General features: G+C 46.0%; 1 protein-coding gene across 1 annotated transcript in view; it reads right to left on the bottom strand.

The window, feature by feature from the left end:
• Positions 1 to 309: 309 nt before the first annotated feature.
• Positions 310 to 25811, bottom strand: part of CACNA1I (calcium voltage-gated channel subunit alpha1 I) — a gene marked incomplete at both ends in the record, with an annotated part of 148922 nt that continues 123420 nt past the window's right edge. Inside the window, 20 exons of the mRNA XM_079549293.1 lie at positions 310 to 1005; positions 2897 to 3093; positions 3944 to 4109; positions 4464 to 4580; positions 8713 to 8859; positions 9484 to 9822; positions 10300 to 10421; positions 10993 to 11071; positions 14522 to 14592; positions 15038 to 15171; positions 15738 to 15847; positions 17436 to 17587; positions 18658 to 18850; positions 19737 to 19826; positions 20279 to 20404; positions 21458 to 21584; positions 21909 to 22093; positions 22995 to 23063; positions 23890 to 24013; positions 24926 to 25026. Coding sequence (XP_079405419.1) covers positions 310 to 1005; positions 2897 to 3093; positions 3944 to 4109; positions 4464 to 4580; positions 8713 to 8859; positions 9484 to 9822; positions 10300 to 10421; positions 10993 to 11071; positions 14522 to 14592; positions 15038 to 15171; positions 15738 to 15847; positions 17436 to 17587; positions 18658 to 18850; positions 19737 to 19826; positions 20279 to 20404; positions 21458 to 21584; positions 21909 to 22093; positions 22995 to 23063; positions 23890 to 24013; positions 24926 to 25026 — 3345 coding nt within the window. The remainder of the gene's footprint in view (positions 1006 to 2896; positions 3094 to 3943; positions 4110 to 4463; positions 4581 to 8712; positions 8860 to 9483; positions 9823 to 10299; positions 10422 to 10992; positions 11072 to 14521; positions 14593 to 15037; positions 15172 to 15737; positions 15848 to 17435; positions 17588 to 18657; positions 18851 to 19736; positions 19827 to 20278; positions 20405 to 21457; positions 21585 to 21908; positions 22094 to 22994; positions 23064 to 23889; positions 24014 to 24925; positions 25027 to 25811) is intronic.

Genomic DNA, 25811 nt, shown 5'->3' with positions numbered 1-25811 from the left:
AGGGTCCCATCCCTCCCAGCCCCATGGCCTTTTCTTGTTGCTGTAGTCTCTGCAGTGATGGTCCAGGTCTTGCCCTAGGGCAGGACTGTTCCCGTATTGCTTGCATTCTCCCACGCCTCTGAGGTACGGTACCAGAGTATTTATTCTATATATATATATATATTTATGTATATATATATATTTATAATTTTTTGTTTGCCTGGTTCTTTTTCCCCCAAATCCTTTGGAATCGCTGCTGGGAAGCAACTGCCAAAATGTGCTCCCCATGCCGGTGGCCAAAGACTCCGCACACCCCACACCCAGAGACCCTCATCTGTTCCTCTTGCTGACCCCATCGCCCAGCTCGGACGGCAGCAGGGAGCCGCATTCCCCTGTCCCCAGTCTGCTGGGGCCGTCGGGCTCTGCTCCTTGCACTGGCGGAGGGGTGTCCTTGCAGAAGTCCGTCACCCAGGAGGGCATGGAGAGGAAGCCCTTGGGGTCAACGGTGTAGAAGGGCTTGGTGTGGTGGGCAGCAGGACGGCGGAGCGAAGGGCTGGCGTGGAGGCTGCTGGTGCTGCTGCACTTCTTCCCCAGTGTCAGCCCTGGCGGCGGGGGCGAGAAAAGGGAGGTCAGCGAGAGGCTGCTGAGGGTCTCCGAGGGCTCGCTGTTGTTGCCTCCGCCCCGCAAACTGCTTCCTGCCCCCTCCTCATCCGAAGGGTCCATGGAGTCATGGTGGGTGCAACCAGGGCTGGTGCTCCCACCACTGCTGTGGCTGCGCTGGTGCCGACGGATGCTGCGCAGGGTGAAGAGCCCCCGGCCCCGTAGGCTGCGGCGACGGGAAGTGGGGGACAGGGGAGCTGCCAGGGGTCTTTGGTCGCCAGCAGCCGGCATGGGGCACAGGGCCACTGGGAGGTCCAGGGTACACTGGGGAGAATCACTGAGGTTGAGACTGTCCTCCAGTGTGGTCTGCAGGCTGCCCGCCGAGCTGCTGCTCCGACTGTCCAGTGATGTGTCGCTCTCAGGAGCCTGGGGGGTGAAAGCATACCATGTTCAGATGGGAAGAGTAGCAAGACAGTGTATTTTTTTAAAGTGATTTAAGGTATGAAAATAAACTCTAGTTCTTCTCTCACTCTCCTCTGGTGGGAATGGCAACTGTAATCCAACTGAAACCTGCTCCAAAGCCAAGGATGTTCCCTTCTGGGGGAGGAAACTTTCTATATTTTGAGCTTTGATTCCATAGAATCACAGAATCATGGAATATCCTGAGTTGGAAAGGACGCCTAAGGATCACCAATTCCAACTCCGGGCTCCATACAGGACCACCAGAAAAATCAGACCCTATGGCTGAGAGCATTTTTCATGCCTGTTGAACTTCTGCAAACTCAATGCCATGACCACCTGTTCCATGTCTACCACCCTCTCATTCTGCTCCAGGATGAACCTTCTCCTCTCCCCTAAAATGCTCCACCAGAGGGAAGGGATGCTGGGTCTGTGAGCTCTGGTGTCAGTCCAGGAGGCAGCGGGACCACTTTGGTGTCCATGTGAACCTGCCACATGGACAGGCTGCAGGCACATCAAAATCGTCAGCTGGCCAGAAAGCAGATAGGCTTCTGTGGAAACCTCAGGAAGCCTCCTCTCATTAAAAAGAATCAGAAATATTTTGGGAGAGAAAAGAGATTCTTCTGACTAGCACAAGCAGCAGTGGCTGTATTTAGGGGAGAAAACTCAAATCTCCTTTCAGGAGAAAGGGAAAATTACCCTAATGTCCTTGTGACAGTACTTAGTTACTTAACCCACACTTCATCATATTCTTAGGAAAGTGGTCTGCATCATGAGATTTGCATGGGCCCACCTCTCAAGCCTGTGCAGGTCCTTGTGGATGGCATTCCTTCCCCCCAGCATATTGACTGCACTGCTCACATTGGTGTCATCTGATTTCCTGAACCATAGCTATTCTATACAGTCTGTCTCACATAATAGGAAGTTTACCAGTTTCTCCTTTACAACGGCTCAGCACTTTTCCTTCAGTGCCATGCAATCTCCAGAGATCTTTTTCTTCACGTCTAAACTTATATGAGAAGTTTCAACACCACAACAAATCAATGGCCTCAGCTCAAGGCTAAATTTATCCCTGGTGAATTCATACACATTTGTATTGTGCTAAGAGTGTCTGTCACACAGAACTGGATAACACATAATTTTATTGTATAGCTCGTCTGGAATAGAGTGTCCCTGGGAACAGGAATTGTTCGTGGGGTGAGTTCCAAGAACAATAAGAGGGATCACCAATGGACTCCATTCTCTGTCTCCTCTGCAATTCAGAGACACTTCCTCATCTTCCATTCTCATTTTCCATCTTCCCTCAATGCTTTTCTTCTTCTCAATGAGAAATAGATGCCTTTTCAGAGAGAGTGTCTTTCTGAGGTGCAAGAGCTAAGTGGCAAGGGGAGAACAGAGCTCAGAGACAGTGTGGATGTGATCCAGAGCCACAGCACCAGGAGAAACCGAGGTGGTTGTGTGGCTGCCATCTCCCTGGCTCACACAGTGGCTGCTGTGCATGCAGGTGGCTGTAGTGCACTTGGTGCATGGGGCCCAGGGACGAGCTAAAACGTGATGTGATTCCATATTTACATGGTGCTAGCTGCAGCTGTCAGACTGCTTTTTGATCCAAAGCAGAAGAGCATGTAATTTCAGGGGGTAGAGCTATACAACCTTCTTTGCTGTACAAAATTATCTCCTCCCCACCCCTCCTACACACTGTGGTTCCCTGTGCTCCTCCAAGTCAGATCAGAGTCACCCAGCCCCTGTCCACAGCTGGCCTCTCTTCTTTGTCTGCCTTCCTCCCTATTCAGTCCTCTATTTTTGCATGTGATGTGGAAATCAAGGTTTCCAAGCAGAAGTAAGTAGGGTTCCTCACCTGGTGAAGAAGTGAACAGTTCACGCTCGGAGATCTCAGTGATGCCCATGAGCCTTGCAGAGAGATCTTAGGAAGGTTATGTGCACACGAGACCTTCTCAGGCCCTGTCTGGGCAGCAGAGATGGCTGGGTGGAAAAATTCTGCTGGTACAGATAACAGAGGGCACGATGTACCTGGAGAAAAGGGGCTGGGAGGGACTGAGAAAACACCAAAATAAATAGGGAAGAGAACACAAACAGAAAAAAAAAAAGTTCAGGAGTCCTCCACCTTAATTTGGTGCCTTTGCTGCTGTTACACCAAGGGTCCTGCAAGTCCAGTGTATAGAGGATATCTGACAACACACACTCCTGGCCAAGAAGCCTCAGTCTAGAGTTCACACAATGAATCAGCACTTTCTGCACAATAGCAAAAACCTGCACCAGACCCTACAGATCCAACACAGCTCAGAGCCGTAAAGCAACAGCCCAGCTTGCCTCTCTTGTTGCTGCTCTTAGAGAGAAAAGCTGAGCCATAAGGCTTTGATTCAGCCAGATATCATTGCCAGAGGGCTTTCATTCCAGATCCTGCAAAGCAGGGGATGAAGGGAGATAAATAAACTGGTGGCTTAAGAAACTCTGCTCAGGAGTGGAACAGTGGGACTTCCACAAAGGGCAGATGTCTTATATGTTCCCTTCGGCTTTATTCAAGGAGCTTGGTCTCATGGGATAGCAATAATTTACCCTGCAGAGTGAACAACGGTTACCCAGCTTGCAAGTCACTGAAACCTGTGTCCCTTCATCTCTTTGACACTCTGCTCTGACAACAAGCAGGTGCACTACTGCAAATAGGAAGCAAGTCTTTCATGATGCTTCACACTGGCAAGTCTGAAGGAGTGTATAAGATCTAGCAGCTGAAGAAGGAAATGATCTTCACTCCCGAGGACTGGTGAACTGAAAGTGAATTCTTTGTTAGTGTAACCCTGCCTCACATTACCTCCATTCCTTGCAGGAGGAAGGCAGATAAGCTGAACCAATCCACACAAACCTGGGGAATGCTAGCTGTTCTCACCTTTGGTACCTTCATGCTTTAGCCAAGACTGAACTGAGTTGAAAGGAGTCTTCTCTATTTCACACAGGTAACTGTCTGGGTTTGTGGAGCCATCTGTGCTGGATATTGGAAGCAAGCATTCCCCTAAATCTCCTGCCTCAGTGGAGTCAGGGCTGTCCTGGCCGTCCTGGAAAAATAAAATAAAATAAAATAAAGACAAAATCTGGTGAAATTTAATGGCAAATCACAGAGCAGACTTGTCAGGAAATGAATGTCTCTTAAGGTTCCTATGAATTAGCTAAAACATGCTCATATTTCACACTCAAATCCTTTAAATTTAGGGTCATTCAAAGGCAGTTATTAATAGTGATGAAGAGAACATTCAAAAACATACATCCATTTTTTCTCTTCTATGGAGAAGCTCTTGAAAAGTGACCAACATTTATATTCCTCAGCAGGGACATACGTATGAACACAGAGCACTTCCGAGGAGCAGGGACAGAAATACCGTGCAACATGCCTATGAACACCTGAGGCTAACCTTGGTCTCCTTAGGACTCAGCTGAGAAGTGCTGCGATTATCTGATTCATCTCCTAGAAGGATGGAAGAGGACTTGTCTGAATTGAGGGATAATGCTTCCATTTCAGCCAGCTGGACCTGCAGGAAGGGAAGGAGCTGTCATTGGATGTCTAGAGTCCACATTTCAAGCAGTCACGCTGTTTATGAAGGATAAGTAAAAGCCTGTAGGCCCAAGATGAATTTTATGTTATATTCCTTGGATACAACTGGTTCTGCCTAACCCAGATTTGGGCTGGACAGAAGAATCCACTTTCTAAGGAAGCAGAACACAGAATCTGCAAGCAGCCCATCTCCAGTCCATGCTCCCCTAATGCCAGTATTGTAGAAAGGAGTCCCGAATCTGTCCCAGGGCTCCCTCAGGTTGGTGACAAAGCAGTCTGCTCTATAGAGAGATGAGGAATAGACCCGTCTCTGAAGGTGCCAAGGACAGCCCTCTTCAACACAAAGATGCTTTCATTCCAGGGATAGTCATGCCTCTTGCAGTCCATGCCAATATCATGCTTTTTGTATTCTCTTACCTTCATCACTGAAATCCCACCTCCCTCCAGCTTCCCTGCATCTTCTATTTCATCTCTAACCTACTCAGCTAACACCACCCTCCCTCCTGTTCTCCATCCCTAAATTAACCCCGCCAGCCCACCCTGTACTACTGCTCTCTTGATTTCTGAAACCAAGTCTGACTACTGTATCTTTCTCATCCATGAAACTCATCTTTGCTCTAGCCCTGTGCCTGAGCTTTCTCCATCATTTGGCCTGTGTCACAGCACACACACCCTGCTCCCACCTTTCCTGCAAGCTTACAATTCCCCTCTGCCAGACCTTGTCTTACAATTCTCCTTTTTCTAGTAGCCTAAGTAGCCGCTCTATTCATCCTGTGCTCAACTTACTAGATTATTTTAGTGGTCTTTTCCAACCTTAATGATTCTCTGACTTTCTGTAGCTGGTCTCTGGAGTCCTATCAGTTCCCACCACCAGCACCTGACTGAACAGCTATATTCCAGGTTGTCTCAGTCAAGAGAGATTTCTTTCTGGGCAGTAATATTGTCCTTCCCTGTGTTTTTGTTTGCAAGAACTGGGTACAGCTTCTATGCCGTAAGAGCAGGTGGAATATTTGTAGACATGACTCTTTTGAGCTGGGAGTTTAATGGCTTGTGCCAATGCCAGAGACTGGAAGAGTCTCCATCCTTGGATAAGGCACTTGGAATAAACAGAAGGGAAAAACTGAGCTGGATTTAAATAAAGGGCACAAACAGCATCCACATTTGGGATGTTATTCTGACTCTCAAACGTGGTGTCACTCAACCATGTAGAAAGCTCAAAGTAACCAATGCTTGATGCTTGAGGTGCATACACACACCAGAGAACTCACAAGGATGTTATGTCAAGCACACTACACAGCCACCAGTCAGCAATTAATTGTGTATAGAAACACCATCTTCATCCAGTCCCATTTAAGGTGCATACTCATCCATTACTTGCACAAGTGCTTGTTACAGCAGAACAGCCTTACATCTTGTAGAAATGCGAATTTGAAATGTGACAACATGTGTGACTCCCTTCTCCATCCATAAAAAAGGGTTTCAACAAAAGCCAGAATTTGGCTATTCTTCACTGAACTGCTTGCTCACAATTTCTGTCCACCTTGGGATCTACACAAAAAGCACAATCAACAGAGTCATGAGCAGATCAACTGTGTGTGTGGGAACACTGTTCACTGCTGCTCACTGGCTAAATACACCATCAGCCACTGATACACGCATCTAACTGTCAACCAGCCCGAAAGTGAAAGGACAGAAATGACAGAAGAAGAGGTTAGTCATATTCTGTTATGTTCTTGTAGCTTCCATTCCTGGAGAATATTGAAAAATACTCTTAACTAAAGATGAAGAGAAAAAAAAAAAAAGTGAAACAAATGGCAGTGCAAGGCTAATGGGATGTTCAGTAGAAGCATGAATTGCCTGGGACACCAACCACAGGCACTGAACCACGTGCACATATCCCTTAGAAAATAACTCATTGCAGGTATAAGCTATCTTTTAAACAGAGCCATGATTAGGAAAATCCTTAACAGTCCAAATAATTGGTCTGAAAATAAGAGGCCAGCAGTTTAACTCAGAAAGACACTGAGCACTTTGTACTCCACACAGTACAAAGCTTAACACATATTAAAATCTTGAGCATATGTTTAAGTGTTGTATTCATCCACTCTGCTCAGCATCTTCTCGGATTAAACTACAAATGAAATGGAAAAAAAAAAACCTTTCTACTGATAATGCGATCACTTTCACAAAGGCGAAGCTAAGGTGATTTGGTGCACAGCCAACATCCTGTTTTGTTAAAAAACATGTACTGAAAAAGACAACATAAAAACAGTACAATTCCATGTGCACAGTGTATCTTCTGGCAGTGTACAACTGGTACTAACGCACAACTCTGCTTATGTTGATGCACCTGAGTATCCTCTGATTAATTAATGACTGTGTATTGCTGGTGTTAGTGCTGGGCTCAAGTCTAACTGTGATTTTCTGTTGGAATTTCCTCACTGGTTTTCACACTATGAAATACAAAGAGAAGATCACGATCAACCTATGACTTAAAATCCTCACCTTTCACTTTGATTCATATAATGAGAAATAAAATAACTACTCTTCACTACTGACATTATTCCTATGGATATAGATAATTTCATTTAAATTCCACATTTTAGATACAGTGAAATATCAATTTAGAAAATCAATTTATGGCTCTGTAATAACCATTAGAAAATTTGAACTAAGAATAATTATTTGGTAATGATTTTTCTGTTAAACTCTTTGCTGTGGGTTGCATTTGGAGATTTTGCCATCCAATTTCCTTGCTGGGATGGTAAGAAAATTGATGTTGCCTTAATTCCCAAGCAGGAATACTGAAGACTATCTGGAAGGTTTTCAAATGCAGCAAACTGGCTGCAAATGACTTGATTTGAGGGCAATCATTCTGGAATACCTTTAGAAGACTTATTTTTCTGAGAAGGCTGAGCATCAACTGCTGAATATAAGGACTTATATAAAGCACTGGAAAGCGGAATGATTTGAAAACAGTTATTTGACAGTATTAATGCAGTGTCCATGGGTAAAGTGTTGCAGTACTGGGAAACTACAGCTATTTTTTCATTTTGATACCTCCAAATGGAAGCTACTTGGATAAGTAGATAGCTGAAAGACTGAAAAAATGTAAAACATCAGAACTAGGGGTCCAAAGCCAAATGAAATATTACCATCTTCACATGTGGATATCTACCAGTAAGAGCTCTCCTCTCAACTCTCCTGGTTTCCTTACAAGCAAGAGCAATGTATCAAGTTAGTTATGGGGAAGGAGATGGTGTAGACAGCTGTTGATGTAGTGATATACTGACAGATGAGAACAGCTACTGATATGAGACTAATCATGACTATAGTACTTAAATATAACAAACTGATTTCAGAGAAAAAAATAATTATATTTCTCACCTAACATCTCCCAGGCTACTTTGCTCTGAAGTTTTATAACATGAAAAGACAAATTGCTTATGAAGTGGTTCTCCAAAGCATCTACAGTCCTGCTCTTAGCAGCAACCCATTTGTCAACTAACAGGTTCTACACCAGAAAAGAGGATCTAAAACTTTCTCAGTGGGCTCATTTCTGTTTAGTTTTTTTTTTTATATCAAACTCATTAACCAGTTTTAATCACAAACCAATCCTGGCTCACAGACAGTAACTCTACTCAATAAAGCATGTAAGCATGTGCTTAGCTCACTCTCCTCAACGGGGAATAAGCAAACATATGCTTCAAATGAAGATGCAACATGCTAGAATCTTCCAGAGTTGTCTCCAAGTGCTAGTACCGGAGTGTGAACCTTCCAGTTCTTTCTACACCGTGAGCTCCAACCTCTGCTCTTCTTGCAGAACTGAACACAATGTTGTCTTCACCTACATCTCAGTCAGTCCCTCCTGACCTACACCATGGCACATCTCAGATTTCTACCACCTCAAACATACCCCATGGCTAAGGAGGGCAGGCTCATACCAAAGGCAGTCTCAGCGGCACATGATAGATGACAAACACAGGCCAAGCCCTCTGCCTACACAAACTACAGCCAGGAGCACACACTGGATATCCTGCGGGCATGTGAATGTGGATGTGCAGGTCTTGGGGAAAGAGTCCCCTCACGCATCCTCGTACGCAGGTTACCTCTTGCTTGTCATGGTTACACTTCTCGCACATGGCCGGCGAGGAGTAATGATGGAAGACGGAGCCCGATAGGTTATCGATGATCATTAACTCCCCGTCGAAGGAGTCCTTAATAATTAAAGAGACACTGTCCAGCCATAAGTTCTCCTAGGGGACAAGAAGGGGGGGAGGATGGGAGAAATCATTTTAAGAATGCCGAGCTTTTGTTTCAAAGTTCCTTGTGAATTTGGGGCTGGATTCTCCACCCTGACTCATCTGGAGCAGTACCTTGTTCTGCAGGTACCTGCACAGGGTCACAGGGGGACCATTTGCTCCTTAGGGTGTGTAACGGTGCCAAAATCCAATGCAAAAAAGAAGGATAGACTGCCTTCACTCACTGTCAGCACAGCACAGCCCAGCACTGCTCACACCTCCATTCCAGCTCTGCTGATGTGCTTCACTCCATCTGCCATTTCCCCTTCTCTTTTCTCCTGAGCTTCCCTCTCAAATTTGCTCTTAATACAGCTTCAGCTAATCTGCTCCATCCCTCCTCTGCTGACCCTCAGGATCCTATGCTTATGACGCCAGTGAACTGCCGAGCAGTGCTACAGGACCTGCTGCTATTACATCCTTGCCTCTTCACAATGCTACCAACTCAAAAGTCTACTGCTAAAATCAAGCCTCTCACCCTGAAGTGGAAGAGTCTGCTAAGCCCTCAATCATCTAGGCCCCCTGGCTTCTCCCCACAGCCGCTTGTTGCAGTCTGGTTGGTAAGCTCAAAGGTGTACCCACCTGGGCAGGAGAGTAGCATCTCGTGCACATACGTCCTTCAGGTTCTGTTCTCCCACCACCGCTTCCGGTTCCTGCTCCTTTTCCCTGCCTTGATTTGGAGGAGCCTGACTTGCGGGAGCACAGTCCATGCGCAAATTCCAGCTCAATCTCAGCATCCATTTCTGCATCCTCCTGGGCTTCCTTGTTGCTGTCATCCAGATGTTTCATGAGAACAGCTACCACCACATTGATGAGGACAAACTGGGCTGTGAGCACAAAGCTGACAAAGTACAGTGGGGAGATGAACTGCAGGTTGCTGAGGCAGCTCCGGTCATCGTGGCTGCAGTCGCGTAAGGTATCCTTGAGAGGAAGTTGGTTTTGAGAGGGAATGATGAAAGGAAGGAAGGACTAAAGTAAGAATGCAAGCTTGGCTGATCTTTCTGTCAAAAAACACCAATGCCACTGGAAAGAACAGAGCAATGGTTCTATCACTCCACAGCCTCTAGAATCATGAAGTCCTCAAAGAATCAAGGACATTATCTGATCATGGGATGCAACTTGTGCTTTCTGCTTCAGAGCAAGTATGCCCAAAGGTCTACAGAATTAAATCTTCAGACCATTGCATTTTTCTGCCACTGTGGCCCCAGGTGTGTGAACTGATGCTGTGCAGTTCTGCCTGCGCACATCACACTCAAACATACCATATAGTTGCAAAGAACTTTCCTTCTGTCTGGCAACTCAGTTCCTATGCTGCTCTCCCTTTCCAACCAAAGCACCGAGCACTGCTGATCTGAGCTCTGGTCAGAATTTCTCACACGACCCCTAAGGCCCAGTTACCTTCATGATTCCGTTCCAGTTGTCTCCCGTGGACACCTGGAAGAGTGTGAGGAAGGCCATCCCAAAGTTCTCAAAGGTAGCATGACGGCTCATGCCCTCGCAGGGGTTCTCATCATTGCATACTGTAAGAACGGGGATCACAGCTATTAATGGGGGCACACCACATGCTCTGAGATCAACAGCAGGAGCTGGGGAAGGGGACTTCAGGCTCCTCAAAACCTGGAGGCCTAAGTTAATGGCCTCAGTACCATGCCAAACAGCGGGCTGTTGCCCAACAACACTTGACTGCTGTACAGCAGTGCAAAAAATCACTACTGGTGGTGTAACTCTGGGTTGCTCTGGATGACTTTCCCAACATGTCACTGTGTTGCCTTTCTCCATGATCAATATTTCACGGCAAGAGACATGAGTAAGCTTTACCTGACTTCTTTCGTAGCCTTAGAGCATTACCAAAGAATACAGTGAAGAAAAACTGAAGGTTTAAGAATGAAAGAAATACTAGAAACTACTTTTGTTCTTTTAAGCTGTTAGAACAATCATATTTTAGAAAGAAATTCTGCTTATGTCAAATTCACAAAAAGGAGAATGAAGGACAATGAATAATTCAGTCCCTTTATTGAACGAGTACTGAGCTTGAAAAAACTCCCAGCAGATCTGTAGTTCACACCAGAGCACAGGCTGCTTCAGACTTACCCAGTTTTCCAAAGAGCTCCACTCCTAGAGCAGCATAGATGAAAAAGAGGAGCATGAAAAGCAGTCCAAGGTTCCCCACCTGAAAGCAAACAGCACAGTCAGCCTACCTCATCAGGTAAGCATGAACAGGCAAGCGTGAATCGTATGCACACTAGTTTCTGTACTCCAAAGCCAGGAGAGTAGAGCAACAAATTCTCAGGGTACAAATGCAACAAAACAATTGCTCAGTAACCTTGGAAATCACCAGCGACTACCAGTGACTATGCCATCCATGGAACAACAGCTGCCAGCACATACAAAGGATGCTGTTTCTAGCCAGTACTGACGAAAGTGTACAACTGCTGGTCAGGTGAATGCAGGCATATTAGAGCAGGAGCTCAGAGAAATGAACCCATTTTGACTAAGTGAGAGTGAAACTATGGATTACAGCACACAGACGAGCTGCAGTGCTACATGCCCCATCAAGCTGCCTAAATTCCCCAAAGTTATGCTTGAAGCAGAGCTCCAGAGAGATGGGGACACAGATACAACCCTCCATATGTGGAGGGCTGAGCAGGGCTTGGGGAGGGAGATGGGAAAGAAGATGGATAAAAAGCCTCTTTTAAATTGTGTGGAGAGAAGAGAAGGAGAAGAGACTACAAAAGAGTGAAGAGCACCGCTTTTTCAGTATCCTGTGAAAAATGGGGCAAAGCCTGATTTCTGGGCTTCCAGCATTTGCATTTTATAAACTCCACAATGGGAGGATTGCTGCTCCATGGTACACAGAAGTAGCACCAACAATGTGTGCGCTGCCTCCACATCCTCACTTTCCCAAATCACTGCTCTGCCTCTGAATCTCCTGCATCCCAGCATGTGCGGCACATGAATTATATGTGGAGAGCAGTTTTAAAAGTGGCAGGCTGAAAATGCTAGTAACAATTAGCACACCGCTGGTGGGGCAAAGGGAGGTGGGGAATTAAGGACCTGATATTCAGTGTTTTTCGAAACCTGAGTAGTATCTGACCCGAATGCTTGTGAGTGCATATGGTAGCTGGGCCTTTATTAGGATTATCTACTTCAGGAACCTAATTTAGTCACTGCAACTGCTGTGAAATCCAAATTCAGGCAAGAAATGAATGATTCAGCACACCCACTCCTCTGGGCTGCCAGATTCTGGCTCCCTACACATGCGGTGGAAGGAATTATTTCTGATGACTAAATTGGACACCATAGTAAATGCTCTGAACACACACCTTTGTGTCTGTGTCTATAGGGCATTAAAAGAAAGGAGGCTAATAAAATTTAGCTAAGGACTAAATTTCCAAAGGGCTCCAAAATTAAAGCTCTATTCAGTATTAAGAATTGTTGCAGTATAACAGAGAAAGGAAGAGAATTGGAACAGGACAACTGGAGATGCCTTATATGCCATTAGCAAGCCAAAATCCCCGGTGTGAGTCTGTGCTTTAGGAACACAAAGAGAAAGGCTGAGATGAGGAAAAAGCACAAGGGAAAGAACAGCTTATTTTAAACTGCTTCTCTTGGCAAAGCCAATAAATCTTGGAGAATAATATTACAGATAATTCAATTGTCCCCTGAAGACTCAGTGTGTAAAATATGGAGACAAAATGCAATTTTTAACAGTGAAAGTGGGGGATTTTAGCCCTGCTTTGTGTGCAGATTTTGACACAGGTTTAACTATGGAGTGATTTTTGATCTATTGGTTATATAACTTTATTAAGTGAAAGCAAGCCATTACAGAAGGAAGCAAAAGCCAGTCAATAGGAACTGGATTGGTCATAGGCTTGATACTAGGTAGCACTTTTCACATTTACCTTCTAGGGAACACCTAGAGCCAGACCTTCAGACATATGTTTGTGAAGGAGGTCATGGCAGATATTAATGACCTCCAAAAGACAGATCATCTTGGTTAGCAAAGGGTCTGGAGGTGACTGTGAGGAAGAAAAGCAAGAATCTGTAAAGCGTGGAAGAATATCCTTGTGGTTTGTGGCTCAGAGCAGGGTTTGAACTGAGGTCCCAGCTTCAGTCTTTGCCATCCTGAGCAAAACCCTTCAATGTCTGATGACTCTGCTTCTCTGCTATGATTCTTCTTTGGATCTGGAGACCTGCTCTATTTCAGATCCTTGCCAGAACTAAACAGTAGTTGTGGCTCCTGGAATGGAGAAGAGGAACTGCATTGAGCCAGTCTAGGGCAGCGTAGACAGAACTAATAAACTTTAGGGGCACCAAGCTGCCTCCAACAAGAACACTTCAATTTTAACATTGTTCAATGCATCTCAGTTCCAAACTACCCTGGATGACAAAGGATGCTGTTATACAGCCTAGATGTGACTTATATCATTAACATTATACAAAAATACAAATTATTACTGTAAAATAAAAAAGATTGGAAATCAGACAGTGCTCAGGATTCAGGAAAGATCACAGAATTTCCCCTGGCTTTCATACTATGGGTTTCCTCTAATTCAGATTGACATCACTGTCTGCCACTAACATCAGAGGTAAACTCCTTGTGTAACTACTCATGCTGTTTCCAGATTGATTCTCAGCTCCTTGCCACTCATGGAGACTGGCACATTAGCTGATAAAGCAACTGACAAACCCCCGTACATTTTGATATCACACAAGATAGCTGCCTGCTCAGGGCCTGCCAGGGAAATATCTGATGTGTGATCAGTAGGGAAATTTGGTACCATTACTGCTTGCTTAACAATTCTCTCTCAAGGATCCCCAAGGAAAGGGAATAGTCTCCCAGGTCACTTCTCCGTCACAAAGGATCCTCTCACTAGGCTCGATGCCTATGTAAAGTCAGCATCTCATTCAGGAACAGCTGCTGCTCACAGCTCATGGAATCCTTCTGTCTAGCTGTCTTGTGGTAGACACTTAACCGCCGGCTGCGTGAGCCACAACAGAGCGCGTCACTGCTTCTCATACATGACAGGCTCAGAATTGTGAAGGGATCCAGGAGGAGAAAGGAAGAAAAGAAAGCAGGAACGGGGAGGCACTGGCTAAGAAAAACAGTGACGGGAATGCACGTGAGAGAGAGAAGGGAATAGGGGGAACATGCAGGGAAGGGTGAGAAGGACAGAGACCTGTGTTCCTCCTGAAATGGCTGCCAGTTGCTCTCCCTTTCTTTTGGAGAAGGGAGAGAAGAGCTGGGGACTAGCAACAAACTAGCTGGGGACAGACACTAGCTAGACATGGTGGGAAGAATCCTGCCCTTACCCTGGATCAAGATTTATTTCATTCACCCACTGGCAAACTGGGATGTGAGGTAAGCTGTATTCCCATGACTTAACACTAAAACTTGGGCATCCCTTTCAGGCAGGTACGTGTACACCACAGTAAACCCAGAATCACAGAATCACCTAGGTTGAAAAAGACCTCTAAGTTCATCTAGTCCAACTGTCCACCTATCACCAATGTTGCCCACTAAAGGGCATCGCCTTTGAGAAACCAAGAGAATTGACCGTTTGGGAAAGAAAAAAAAAGGTGCAGAAAGAGAGTCTTGGGGGAAGCTTGTGGGTTTTACCTGTGGTAAGGCTTGAACGACTGTATCCAGCAGTGCTCGCATTCCAGTGGCCATCTTCAATAGCTTCAGGACTGCCACAAGAAACACATGAGAAATGTCACTCAAACTCAGCTCAGAAGATTCATCCTTTTGCATACCTACTAATGGCAGTAGAACAAGACAGAAGCCTTGATTTCCTTCGCCCTTGAAAAATTGAAATGTACCCCTTGTCCCCACATTCCCACATCTTTGCAATTTACATTCCCAGTTCCTTCTCCTCCAGTCTATCTACTCCTTCCTAAACACGCTATTTCTGCCACCCATGCCTATCAGGCTTCTGCTTTACCCAGACACATTCTGGCCAAGATTCCTCTTTCTCCAAGCAATGTGTATCACAATTACTCCTTTCTATTCTCTGCTTCCAGGGCTGAGGACAGCAGGAGTGTGTGCCTCTACAGCCACTGCTCAGTGAGTCACTGCTCTGGGTCCCACCCCATGGCCACCTCCATCCCTGCCTCCTGCCTGTGCCTCTCTCACCACGGGCGATGCGCAGCACTCTCATGATCCTGATGATAGTGGGGTTAATTGGGAGAGCCGCATTGATTTCAATCTCTTCCAATGTAATGCCCATGACAGACAGCAGCACAATGGCCAGATCTAGCTGGTTCCACCTTAAGAAGAAAAAATCAAAGAGAATACAGGAAGACAGAGGTTTTCCACTTCCCTGACAAATAATGTGAATTGTTTTCACTTTATCCTAAACGTATAAATCCAAGGCCCCACTCTGAGTCAGTCTGTATGGGCTTTTGCAGACAAACAGATTCACTCTGCACACAGCCTGAGCAGCCAGAGGCAAACCAGCCTGATCTGAAAGCATGGAGCTGTGTTACTATGGTGCTATGCTTTGACTAATGGGCTCAGCTTTTTATGGCCTCACTACCTCATATCAGCTTCATTATATACGTTCTGCTTCAGCATGTTCCCAGTTTGCCTCAAGGGCAGGAAAAAACTGGCTGTTTCTAAGCCCACCTACTTTGCTTTCTAGCCTAACTAGCAGATGCCAACACAGAGGCAGTTCTTGGACAAACCTTATTGTTGCCCAGGCACTGCAGTTCTCCTGTGCAGAACTAGGAGATAGTTGGGACTGCTACTACATTCCAGATAGGGATTCATCCTTGAGGTCTCCTCCCAATGCCCAGCTGTCCCACAGAAATGTTTTACACAACCCTTTGCTCACCTGTCCTTGAAGAACCGACGTAGACCAAAGGCCACCAGCTTGAGAACTGCCTCCAACACAAACACAGTGGTGAACAGGTAGTTACAGTATTTAAGAGCGGTCTCCAGGGACTGTCAGCAGAAAGAAAGAGTGGAAGAATTGAGGCAAAAGCAACAATAAGTTCATAACCTGTGGGGTCTCTCTTGAGTGCCAGTGATTTGTTACAGGATGGGGAAGATGCCCCATGCTCCCTATACTTGAACATGGAGGTCTCCTACTGAAGGCAACCATCAGCAAGCCCTTCCACCCCATGTTGTTCTGGGGATCAGGTATTGCTCCTTCCTCCTACACTTCTCAGCATAATGGGAAGAAGGTGGCTATTGCAAGGAGATTCCACTGAAGTTTCATCAGCCTCCTCTTCAGCCAATAGCCCACGTCATCTGGATGCCACCACGTTAATGGCATTGGCCTAGCTACGGGCAAGGAGCGAGGCAGGAAGGTTGTTGCTTCAGTCATGTATAAATGCCATCTCTAACGGGGGGAAACTCCTGCGTGCCTTGTTCTGGGACAGACACGAGTCATCACTCAGCTGTGAGTTTCTCCGCCACCAGGGACTGGTGTGACCAATGGGCAGCACTGGTGGCACCTCGTAATGGCATGGTTCGAAGCAGTTGGACAGGATTTATAAGCAGAGCCTGACTGTGTTACAGGGGAAGGAGCTGAGGAGTTAGAAAGGTCCAGTGACTTGTTCTGACACAAGCAAAGGTCTGACACAAGGGTGGAAACAGATAAGGGCTGGAAGCTCCTGCAAAGCAAAACTGGGCACCACTAGGAGCGAGACAAAAGGTGGGCAAGAAACAGAGGAAATAGGCAACATATCTGAATGATAACAGACAGATTCAGTTCCTGACCTACCTTAGACAGCATTTGTTCAGAAGTGTCATCTAAACTACGAGTCTCCTCAAAAGAAAACTGAAATGCCATTGGGCAAATATCATAATGAATGCTTTGTCTACATATAAAGGCAAAAAGCATCTCTGATATAAGCAGAATGCTTCTATTTTATCAGAAACATCTAGAGCTTTGCCAACAACACTCAGTGGTTCCTGGTCTTCTCCAGCCAAAGTAAAAAACTCCTTTAGCTCACCATGTCCTTTGCTGGGAATCACACCCCTGAAGCTGAGAGAGGCTCTTTTCAGAGGCTTTACCCCTTCAGCTCCTCTTACAGGAAAGAGGTAGCTGGGTGACCACACAACCAGCCAATCCAGTCCTCGCATCTCAGATCATATGGCAGGAAAACTGGAATTTCATTTTGAAATCTGATGCAAAGCCTGAAGCTCCCAAGAGCACTGCTGCTTCCACCACACCTCTTGTTAGGGTCCAGGAAAACATACCAAGTGGACTAGGCAGCTAAATTTGGGTGACCCACTTATCTCATTAATAATGTAAAGCACAGAGACCTAATTATACAAAGCTTTCTAGGGACCCTTCTCTTGCTTATATACCTAATCTCTCTTCATTTCAGGTGATTACAGATCTCTAAGTGGGGCTGCCTTTCTAAGCACATACCAAATTCCTCACATATCTCTGCCTACTATATTAACTCTTGCAACACATCAACAGTATTTTTAGACACAAGCATCCTACCTCTTCTGGTAGACAGTGAGCATTAGAGAGCTGTAGCAAAAGAGCATAATTACTCTCCACGATCTCACTCACCACAGGTTGGTTGTAGTGCTCCAAGGACATGGTGACCACGTTGAGGCAGATGATGAAAGTGATGAAGATGTCCAGATAGTGGCTCGTGCAGACCGAATGGATTAGGAGGCGTATGGGGCAGTAGGTAGCATAGTACGGCAAACGCTGCGCCTCTTCAGTGGAAAGAGGGAGATGGGGAGAGTTAGGAGGAAATTGGAAGAAAGAGAGAGATGGGTAAGAAACACTGAGGAAGAAGCAGGCATAAAAGGGGTGATAAATGTTAAAGTCAAGGGAATGAAGGCGGGAGAGAGAAAGGACAGAAAAGCATAGGTAAAAGAGGGCATAAGAGAAAAATGAATCACAAAAAAAAGAGGAAAGTAGAAGGGGGGAGAAAAATAAATGGAATAAAGAAAAGAAAATCAATGCTTGAAATCTGTCAGTCTATGTTTTGTGGGAATGGTGCTAAATCAGCATTTCATGCCTCAACAAATTAAGATCATAAATGATAAAAGGGAGCAGATGGTTCCAGGAGAGGCCCCAGGGTGTCACAAGAGAGAGGTAAAACTGGAGCAGAGGAAGGGAAAGCATGCCTATGGGCAGTGAATGGAAGAAAACCATCAGTCTGGGGTAGTAGGGAAGATATCTAGGGGCAAGTATGCTTTTGCAATTTTTGTTTAAAAGTAATACAGAAGAGAACAGATAAACCAGGGAGAGGGCTTACTTCACTTTAGAGAGCCTGGGACCCCAAGAAGTGACACTGCAACACTAAAAGAAAGAGCCAGGAACAAAACACAAGTGTCTTCCTCTTTTTTTTCCTCTCTCTTTTCTTGAAATTTTGGTTTAAACACAAAGTATAACTTCAGTCTTCTCCCTAACACTAGCTGAGGTTGCATGAAGCCCAGGAGGTCTACTGAACTATGTATGTCCTGTGCTGACAGTGCATACCAACATGTACACAGATATATTTTTGGTGCACCTTATTTCCCCGGGGGCTGGATGCTAAAACCTCATGGCTTCCCCAGCACCATAGCTTCCCAACAGACTTCATCAGCCACCCCCTCTTCCCCAGACCACTGGTGTGGTGCATAGCCGGGTGGCAGTGACGCAGGGAGGAAGGCTCAGAGCACGGCCAAAAGCGATGCATTTTAGAGACCGGCCCATCAGGAAAGAAAAAGAAGAGGAGAAGGTTTTTCTCAGAAAACCTTGGCCTACGAACCAACCAAACACTTAGGCTGTGCCTTACTCCTTCGCTTCTTCTCCAGTCGCCGCAGGCGCTTCTCCTCTCGCCGGCGGGCCTCCTCAGCCTCCTGGTGCTGTCGGCACTTGTGGAAGTTCTCCACCACTACCCCCACAAACATGTTGAGCACGAAGAAGCTGACAATGAGGAGGAAGGAGATGAAGTAGAGGAGCATCCAGGGGTTGTTGTTGGTCACTGGCTGGAGGAGAACAGAAAGGCTGTGATCAGATGGGTGCTGGTACAGAAATGATAGGGATGGGTACCGCCATGATGACTGGCTGCTGAGAAGGTGGGGTGGGATTATGAAAATGAGAGGAGTGGGATGGGAAGAGCAAGATCTATGGACAGTAGTGCATTTTGTGCAGAATTTCAGAGGTAAATAGAGCATCAAATCCAAGGTTCAGGCCCACGGCTGTGCAGCCAAAGGTAGGTGCCTAAACCAGCACTATCAAGGTCATAGCCTTAGCAATGGAGGAATGGTGTTATAGCAGGCAGCAGCCCAACAGTCTCTTCTTATGGGGTATTAAAGCAACCATCTGTGGTCCAGAAGGGAGCCAGCATGTTCAGAAACGCATATGGCATTATTGCTCTGCTGTTATAAAGACTGCCATGTGATCCAGACTGGTTAGAGGGGTGAGAATTACCACAGACACTACATGGTCATAGAATCATTAAGGTTGGAAAGATCATCTAGTGTAACCATCAGTCCATGCCTGTGGCCACTATAATCCACGTCCCTCAGTGCCACATCCACATGGTTCTGGAACACCTCCAGGAATGGTGACTCCACCACCTCCCTGGGCAGCCTGTGCCACTGCAGCACTGGTCTTTATGAAAAGAAATTTTTCCTGACATCCAACTTGAGGCCATTACATTACAAGTGCAGTCACAGCTGCACTTCACTGTATGGACTTGGCACAGCCTGGACCACTTGCAATGGGAAGAGCGAGGGATTGAGAAGGGCCCTAAAAGGAGAACCTGGCTAGAGGGAGGTGTCCAAAGCAGGATATTAGAGTACACTCTCACCTTACTAGCTACTAGCTGCAGGAAGTGAAAAAGGTCTTTTTGCAAGGATGTATTCATACCTGCTGGTCAACAGCCACAGCATCTAGTCCATTATACATAATGTTGACCCAGCCATCCTTGGAAGCCAGAACAAAGAGAGACATCAGGGCCTGCAATAAAAAAGCAAAGCAGATGTGGAGCAGGTGCATCTGGCAGACTGGGAAAAATAAGCGAGTTTTTACGCTCTAACACACACAGTGTTGAAGTACTCTTTCTGCCCGTGTCTCTGCACACATCAAAACCTGTTCCTTTCAGTGAGGAAGAGGGGGGCGGGGAAGGGATAGGAAGCCAGATCAACCAGAGGGGAGAGGTCACGAAGAACATCTGCTTCACAGCATGAGCTAAACAATAAAATCAAGCTCTCTGCTGCCACCCTTTTCTTTCCCCACTACCTGTACACATCATCTTGTTATTAAACCACCAGCAACAGGCTCTACATGGATACACATACCAAATAACTGCTTTTCCTAGCCCTAAGATCAGGCTTTTCAGGCACTCAGAGAGGTACATACAGGAGGAGAGCTGAGTTCCCATCAGAGATGTGGGCTGCAGGCACACTCACCTGTCCCAGGTTGTCGAAGTTGTACTTGTGGTGCACCCACTTGTAGTTGGCAGCCATGCAGTCAGACCGGTTGGTGATGTTCCTGATGTCAACCCCTAGGCAGTGGTAGAACTTGCCCTTGAAGAGCTGTGGAAGGGGAGCAACTCCATCAGTTCCTTTCCCTCCAGGGCTCACCATGCATCTGGGATGTGCAGAAGCTCCCAAGGAAGTAGGTGGGCTGCAGGGTTCCCTCGAGGAGAGGTATGAGGGAACACCAGTGCATTATACAGCACTGGTTGATACACTGGTAAGGAGATAGGGCCGATCCTGCAAATTCACATCTGGCTTTTCATCTTACTGTACTGCTCCAGGCAGAAGTGACTGTAAGTCCTTGCTATCTGACAGCTGTTAGGGCAGTATTCTGGGGATCCAATTAAGCCATTAGCCTAATAATCTTCTATTCAGCCACTAAGAGCAATCACCCCTCCCTGTCTCCCAGTTACCAAGAAAGCTGATGGGAAAGAAAATCATCTGTGGGTAAAGAACCAGAAAATACATCCCCTGCTTCTCAGATACTATTTTTTTTCGCAAAGCTGCACTGCTCTATCTCTCTGCCCAGGGCTCCCTTCTCCATATGGAAGGTATTGGATTGTGCATTTGTACAGATGCATAAGAGCAGACTAAGTATAGCGCATTCCCTGAGATGTAAGTAACGCCCACACCCTCGCTCCTCTCACCAAAAATAAAGAGAATTAAATAAAAAAATAAAAGGAGGATGTGGGTGGACTTAGGGTTGATAGCAAGGGGGAGGAATGGAGCTGGCTGGAGGCAGAGTTCCTGCAAGTAGGAATGGAGCTGCTTGTCCTTGCTGTGTGGCATGGATGTGTCCAGTGAGCCAGCTCTGGGCTCTTCCTGTAACACTGACCCAAACCCTGACCCGATCCTGCCAGGCATGCATAAGTATTAACTCCTGTCTTGCACATTCAGCAATGTTTGCACTCATTGAAGAGCTGGAAGCACTTGCCAAAGGCCATGGGGACACTTCAGAGGGAGACATCTCATGGGGCTGAGCAGCTGCAGAAGTTTCCCAGCTTGCCTGCTCTTCCTGTTCAGTTTGCTGTGCCTGTTGTAGCTGGGGGTACAGGTGCCCATGGTAGGTATGGGAGTACCAGGGCTGTTTGAGGGCAATAGGAATCCTACCTGTACACCCAGGATGCCAAAGATGATGAAGAAAGCGCAGCAGATGAGGACAATGTTTCCTATGGGCTTGAGGGAAGAAATGAGTGTCTCCACCACCAGTTTGAGGCCAGGGGCTCGGCTGATGACTCTGGAAGGAAAGAAAAGGGAAGAGTGACAGACAGACAGAGCAGGAGTGTTTGGCCACAGATGAGCATTTTCAGCAGCAGAGGGCCCCTGCTCTCCCTGTGCAGTGGCCTGTCATGGGGAAACACTCCTACCAGGGCTCCAAATCCTCTTTTATCCCATGGGTTGGATGTCTGATGAAATATCTCCATGGTCAGAGCCATACGACTAAGGTCTGTGGATTGTCAAAGGCCACCCTTTGACCATTACAGTGGGGTCTGAATCCAGGACCCTTCCTGGGGGGACCAGTAAGAAGGAGGAATAGAACAGAACGTGGTAGGACTCTGACCGGAGTGGCCGTAAGGTGCGCAGTAGCCGAAGGACCCGCAGCACCCCTAGGATTTTGGCACCACCAGCAGAAGCCACTGAGACCACAATGTCGATGAGAGACACGAAGACCAAGAAGCCATCCAGGACATTCCAGCTGCTGCGGAGATAAGCTTGATCCCCAAAATACAGGCCTAGAGAGACCACCTGCAAGAGAAGGAAGAGGATGGGGTCTAAGTTGGTCCTCCATGTTGCTTGATAGAGGACATCCACAGAAGAGGGGAAGACTGTTGAATGCTTATCCCCTCCTTGCTCCTAATGGAGCAGCAAGGACTCATTCTGAATCCTATAATCAGTCTCATCACCTTTTCCTTTTGAATGGAAGGTTATGAAGGAAAACGTCCAAAGTGGTGGCACCAAACATTAGAAAAAACAAGGCCAAACTCTGGAGTAGCATTTCACTATGATTGCCATGGTGTCTTCTCACCTCTTCTTGCGCCCCTGAGCAACAGAACTCTGTAGAGGATGTTCCAATATCACATACCTCCCAGTACAGAGATTAATTTTGTTTTAAGAGCTAGAACCAGGAACTAAAACCCATACTCTGGCTCCTGAAACAATCTAAAAATCACATCAGTAGTTTAGGAATGAATTTTAGGGAGTTCTGTGTCAGGCTTCTAGTTTTGAGACTTACTTTCCCCAGTATTTAGTCTCTTTCCTCACCACAAGCGGATTAGCCAGATTTCTCTATTGTTGCAGTGACACCTATTGAATAATTATCTCAGCTAATGGCAATTCATTAATATCATTGTAATTACTCCCTCTCTTGCTCCAGGAGGAAGGGAATGGATTTTTGATATTATTACAGAATCCATAGCTGGAGTCTAGCTATTCCTCCCAGACACCTAGATCCCTTTGGTTTTAAAGCTCAGGTTAAGCATCTCCTCCATGCACAACCAGAGGGGACTTAACTCCCCTTTACCAAAGCAGGGAGAAGGACTGGGACATCGAAAAAATGAGAGATTTTGGAAAAGTGCCGAGCAAACATGAGCCATGGTATTCCTGACACTGGAGAGAGGCTCTGAGCCATTCATTTCCATTAACTTACCTTCAGTGTCATCTCAGCTACAAAAATTGCTGTGAAAATGTAGTTGGACACAGTGAGAAAGATTCTCTCCTAGAAAAAAAAAAAACAAAAACGAGAGAGAGAATGGCTTTAAATGTATCTTGACTTCTTGTTATTCCATGAGGCCCCTGTGGTGAACTTGATATCTTTTTCTTTCCTGTGAAGGGTCTGAAGGTTGGAAGAATAAAAGAAGCACTCCCGGCAAAGGTCAGCACTGACAGCTTTGGGCTCACAAGCCTCAGCTCTATCCTACACCACAGCTGGCACAGGATGCCATACAGCTCTTGTGAATAGGATTTGCAATGCAAAATACAAATCTGGTTCCTAGGTGCTTGCTGCCTCACTCTGCTGTGCTGCTCAGTCCTGATCTACTGCGCTGCCCTGGGACTCCTTCCCAAAGAGCTGCTGAACACTGACTGACTGCTGAAGGGTGTGTAAGTGCCACAGAGTTGAGGGGTCAACTAAGGAAGAGATACAAAAGAAGTCACTTGTCTGCTCAGTCTCCTTTTTGACACGCCAGTCTGAGCCATCTTCAAAATAGCTCAAAAGCAGCATACGTGATGACATACTGCACGTGAAAGGTACTTCCTTTATTTCCCAATCCCTGACCATTTGGCAAACCATCTCTTAACCATGGGACTCCATCACTCCCCAGAAGGGAACAAACTTGGATTACCCTATTATAAAGGAGATTGACACATTATAAGACCCTGCAGGGGAAGAATATATGATGTAAATAGCTAATGCATGGACATTTGAATAGATGGAGTTATGTTTAATGCTAAGTTATGTCCAAAGGCCATTATAGTACCAGGAGTGCCTACACACCTCTGTCAGACATTGTGTTAAAAGGTAGATGGGAGGAAACAGTGCTCACCGTGCTTCTGTGTTCAATCTGTGGTCTCTCCAGTGCAATGGTGATGCAATTCAGGAAGATGAAGGCCAACACAACGTAGTCAAAGAGTTTGTGAGCAATGATGGTTTGGCAGAGGAGGCGAAACCTGCAAAAGAGTTCCAGTAGGTACCTGTACCTCGGGCAGAGAGAGGTTAGAAGCTAGAAGCATGGAAAATTGAGTGCTTGATAATGAGTTTCTGGTGTAGCAAACCCTTCCAGATTCACACTAGGACAATGAGGCCACATCTTGAAAGCTGAGGAGGGGCAGGTAATTTGGCTGTTATGGAGAACACAACTCTGCCTGCTCTGAAAGACAGAGTGTCCAGGTGTCACATGGAGCAAAGAGTTCTCCTCCATGGGCTGTAACAAAATTCCCTATTCCTCAAGAGGTGATGGCACATTGTTAAGAATGCTATTGGCTGGGGTATGTGGGCATTTTCTCCTGCTGGGAACACCCTCTAAGTGGGAAGAATATATCTCTAAATACGTGTGGGTTTTTTTTTTGTTTTGTTTTTATATGTGTGTTTGTTTGTTGTTGCTGCTGTTATTTTTCTTTTCCAGCAAAAAGATTTCTAATGTTGCCCTAAAGGGTGTGATATTGCTGATAAGTTGGCAGTAGGACTGAAAATGGAATGGAGAGGATGTCCTGGTACCAAGGGAGAAAATATCTGTGTTATGGACTCATTAATAATATATTCCTTCTCCTTTTTGGTTTAATGTCAGTATTCCCTGCCTCACTTTGCTATAAATATTTATAATTACACAAAAGAAAAACAGGATGTTCCGAAGGGAAGGAAAAGCACAATAGGCATTTAGGATTCTCGTCCTCTCTCTCACCTGCAGAATCAAGGAAGAGAAATGTTGTTTGACTGTAGAAGGAGAGACGAGGAAGAAGAAATGCATTCCCGGATGCTGAGTTCAAAGTTACAATCTAACGTCCAGCTCAGGGAAAGCAAATGGCACAGCAACAAAATCTGTCCCATCTTCTCAACCCTTTTGCTGAAAAAACTGCACAAACCTGTTTTGTGGAGAGAAGAGATATATGGACCAGTCTTCCCGTAACTCACACCAGTCTGGCTTATAGACTTCCATCATCTTCCGGATGCGAAAACACAGGCTCTGGAGGGATGTAGGAGAAGCAAGTGTCACTGGTTGACTTCTCGTTGCCTAACAGAGGCACTCTCACTTTCTCATGTGATCCCCAAGTACCACTATCAGGTGCTCCTCCCCATGTGTGCTACCTGCCTTTCTTTAGCACCTGGATGAGGGAATGGACCCAAAGAACAACAAGACACTATAGAGGAGGTAGTACTTCTTTGCCAGGTCCTGTTCACCTCTCACCTTCACATTTCCTCCTCGCATCATTAAAAAAAAAAAACTGCTGGTCTCCTATTTACGGGTGGATGTTACCCCAAATAGGGTCACTGGCTCTATTACATGAGTATGATGTTTCCTCAATACCTCAGCTGAATAAGAGGCAAGGACAGAATGGTCTTCTGCTGCCACCTGGACTCAGAGTTGATTTAATTTCATATGCACTGTCTTCCACCCTTCGATATGCTCACAGATTGGGTATGGCAGTCTCCCAGGCTGGCACAGAACAACACACTTGCCTTTTCTTTTATGCATCTATTTCCAAAGCAAAGCCCTTCCTTTTCACAAAGCCTGACCTTTTCTAAGCTGTGACAACCACTGGCTGCAGTACTCTGAAATAACAGCCCTCAAATGCCTATGCATCATCTCTACTCTCTTCCCACCATCTATCTGCACGACTGCCTTGTGGGCAGCCTGACAATGCAGTGTGGGCTTGTCTGGACCCACCTACATTCAGTGACATCCTCCACCTGTACTTACAGCACTTCTGCAAGCTCTCCCATCCATATGGCAGGGAGACTGAAACTTGA

Source organism: Tetrao urogallus (genome assembly GCF_951394365.1).
Source record: "Tetrao urogallus genome assembly, chromosome: 1".
In the NCBI taxonomy this organism is placed as follows: domain Eukaryota; kingdom Metazoa; phylum Chordata; class Aves; order Galliformes; family Phasianidae; genus Tetrao; species Tetrao urogallus.
Note: the sequence above shows the minus strand (reverse complement) of the source record. Positions and strands in the feature narration are given on the sequence as shown.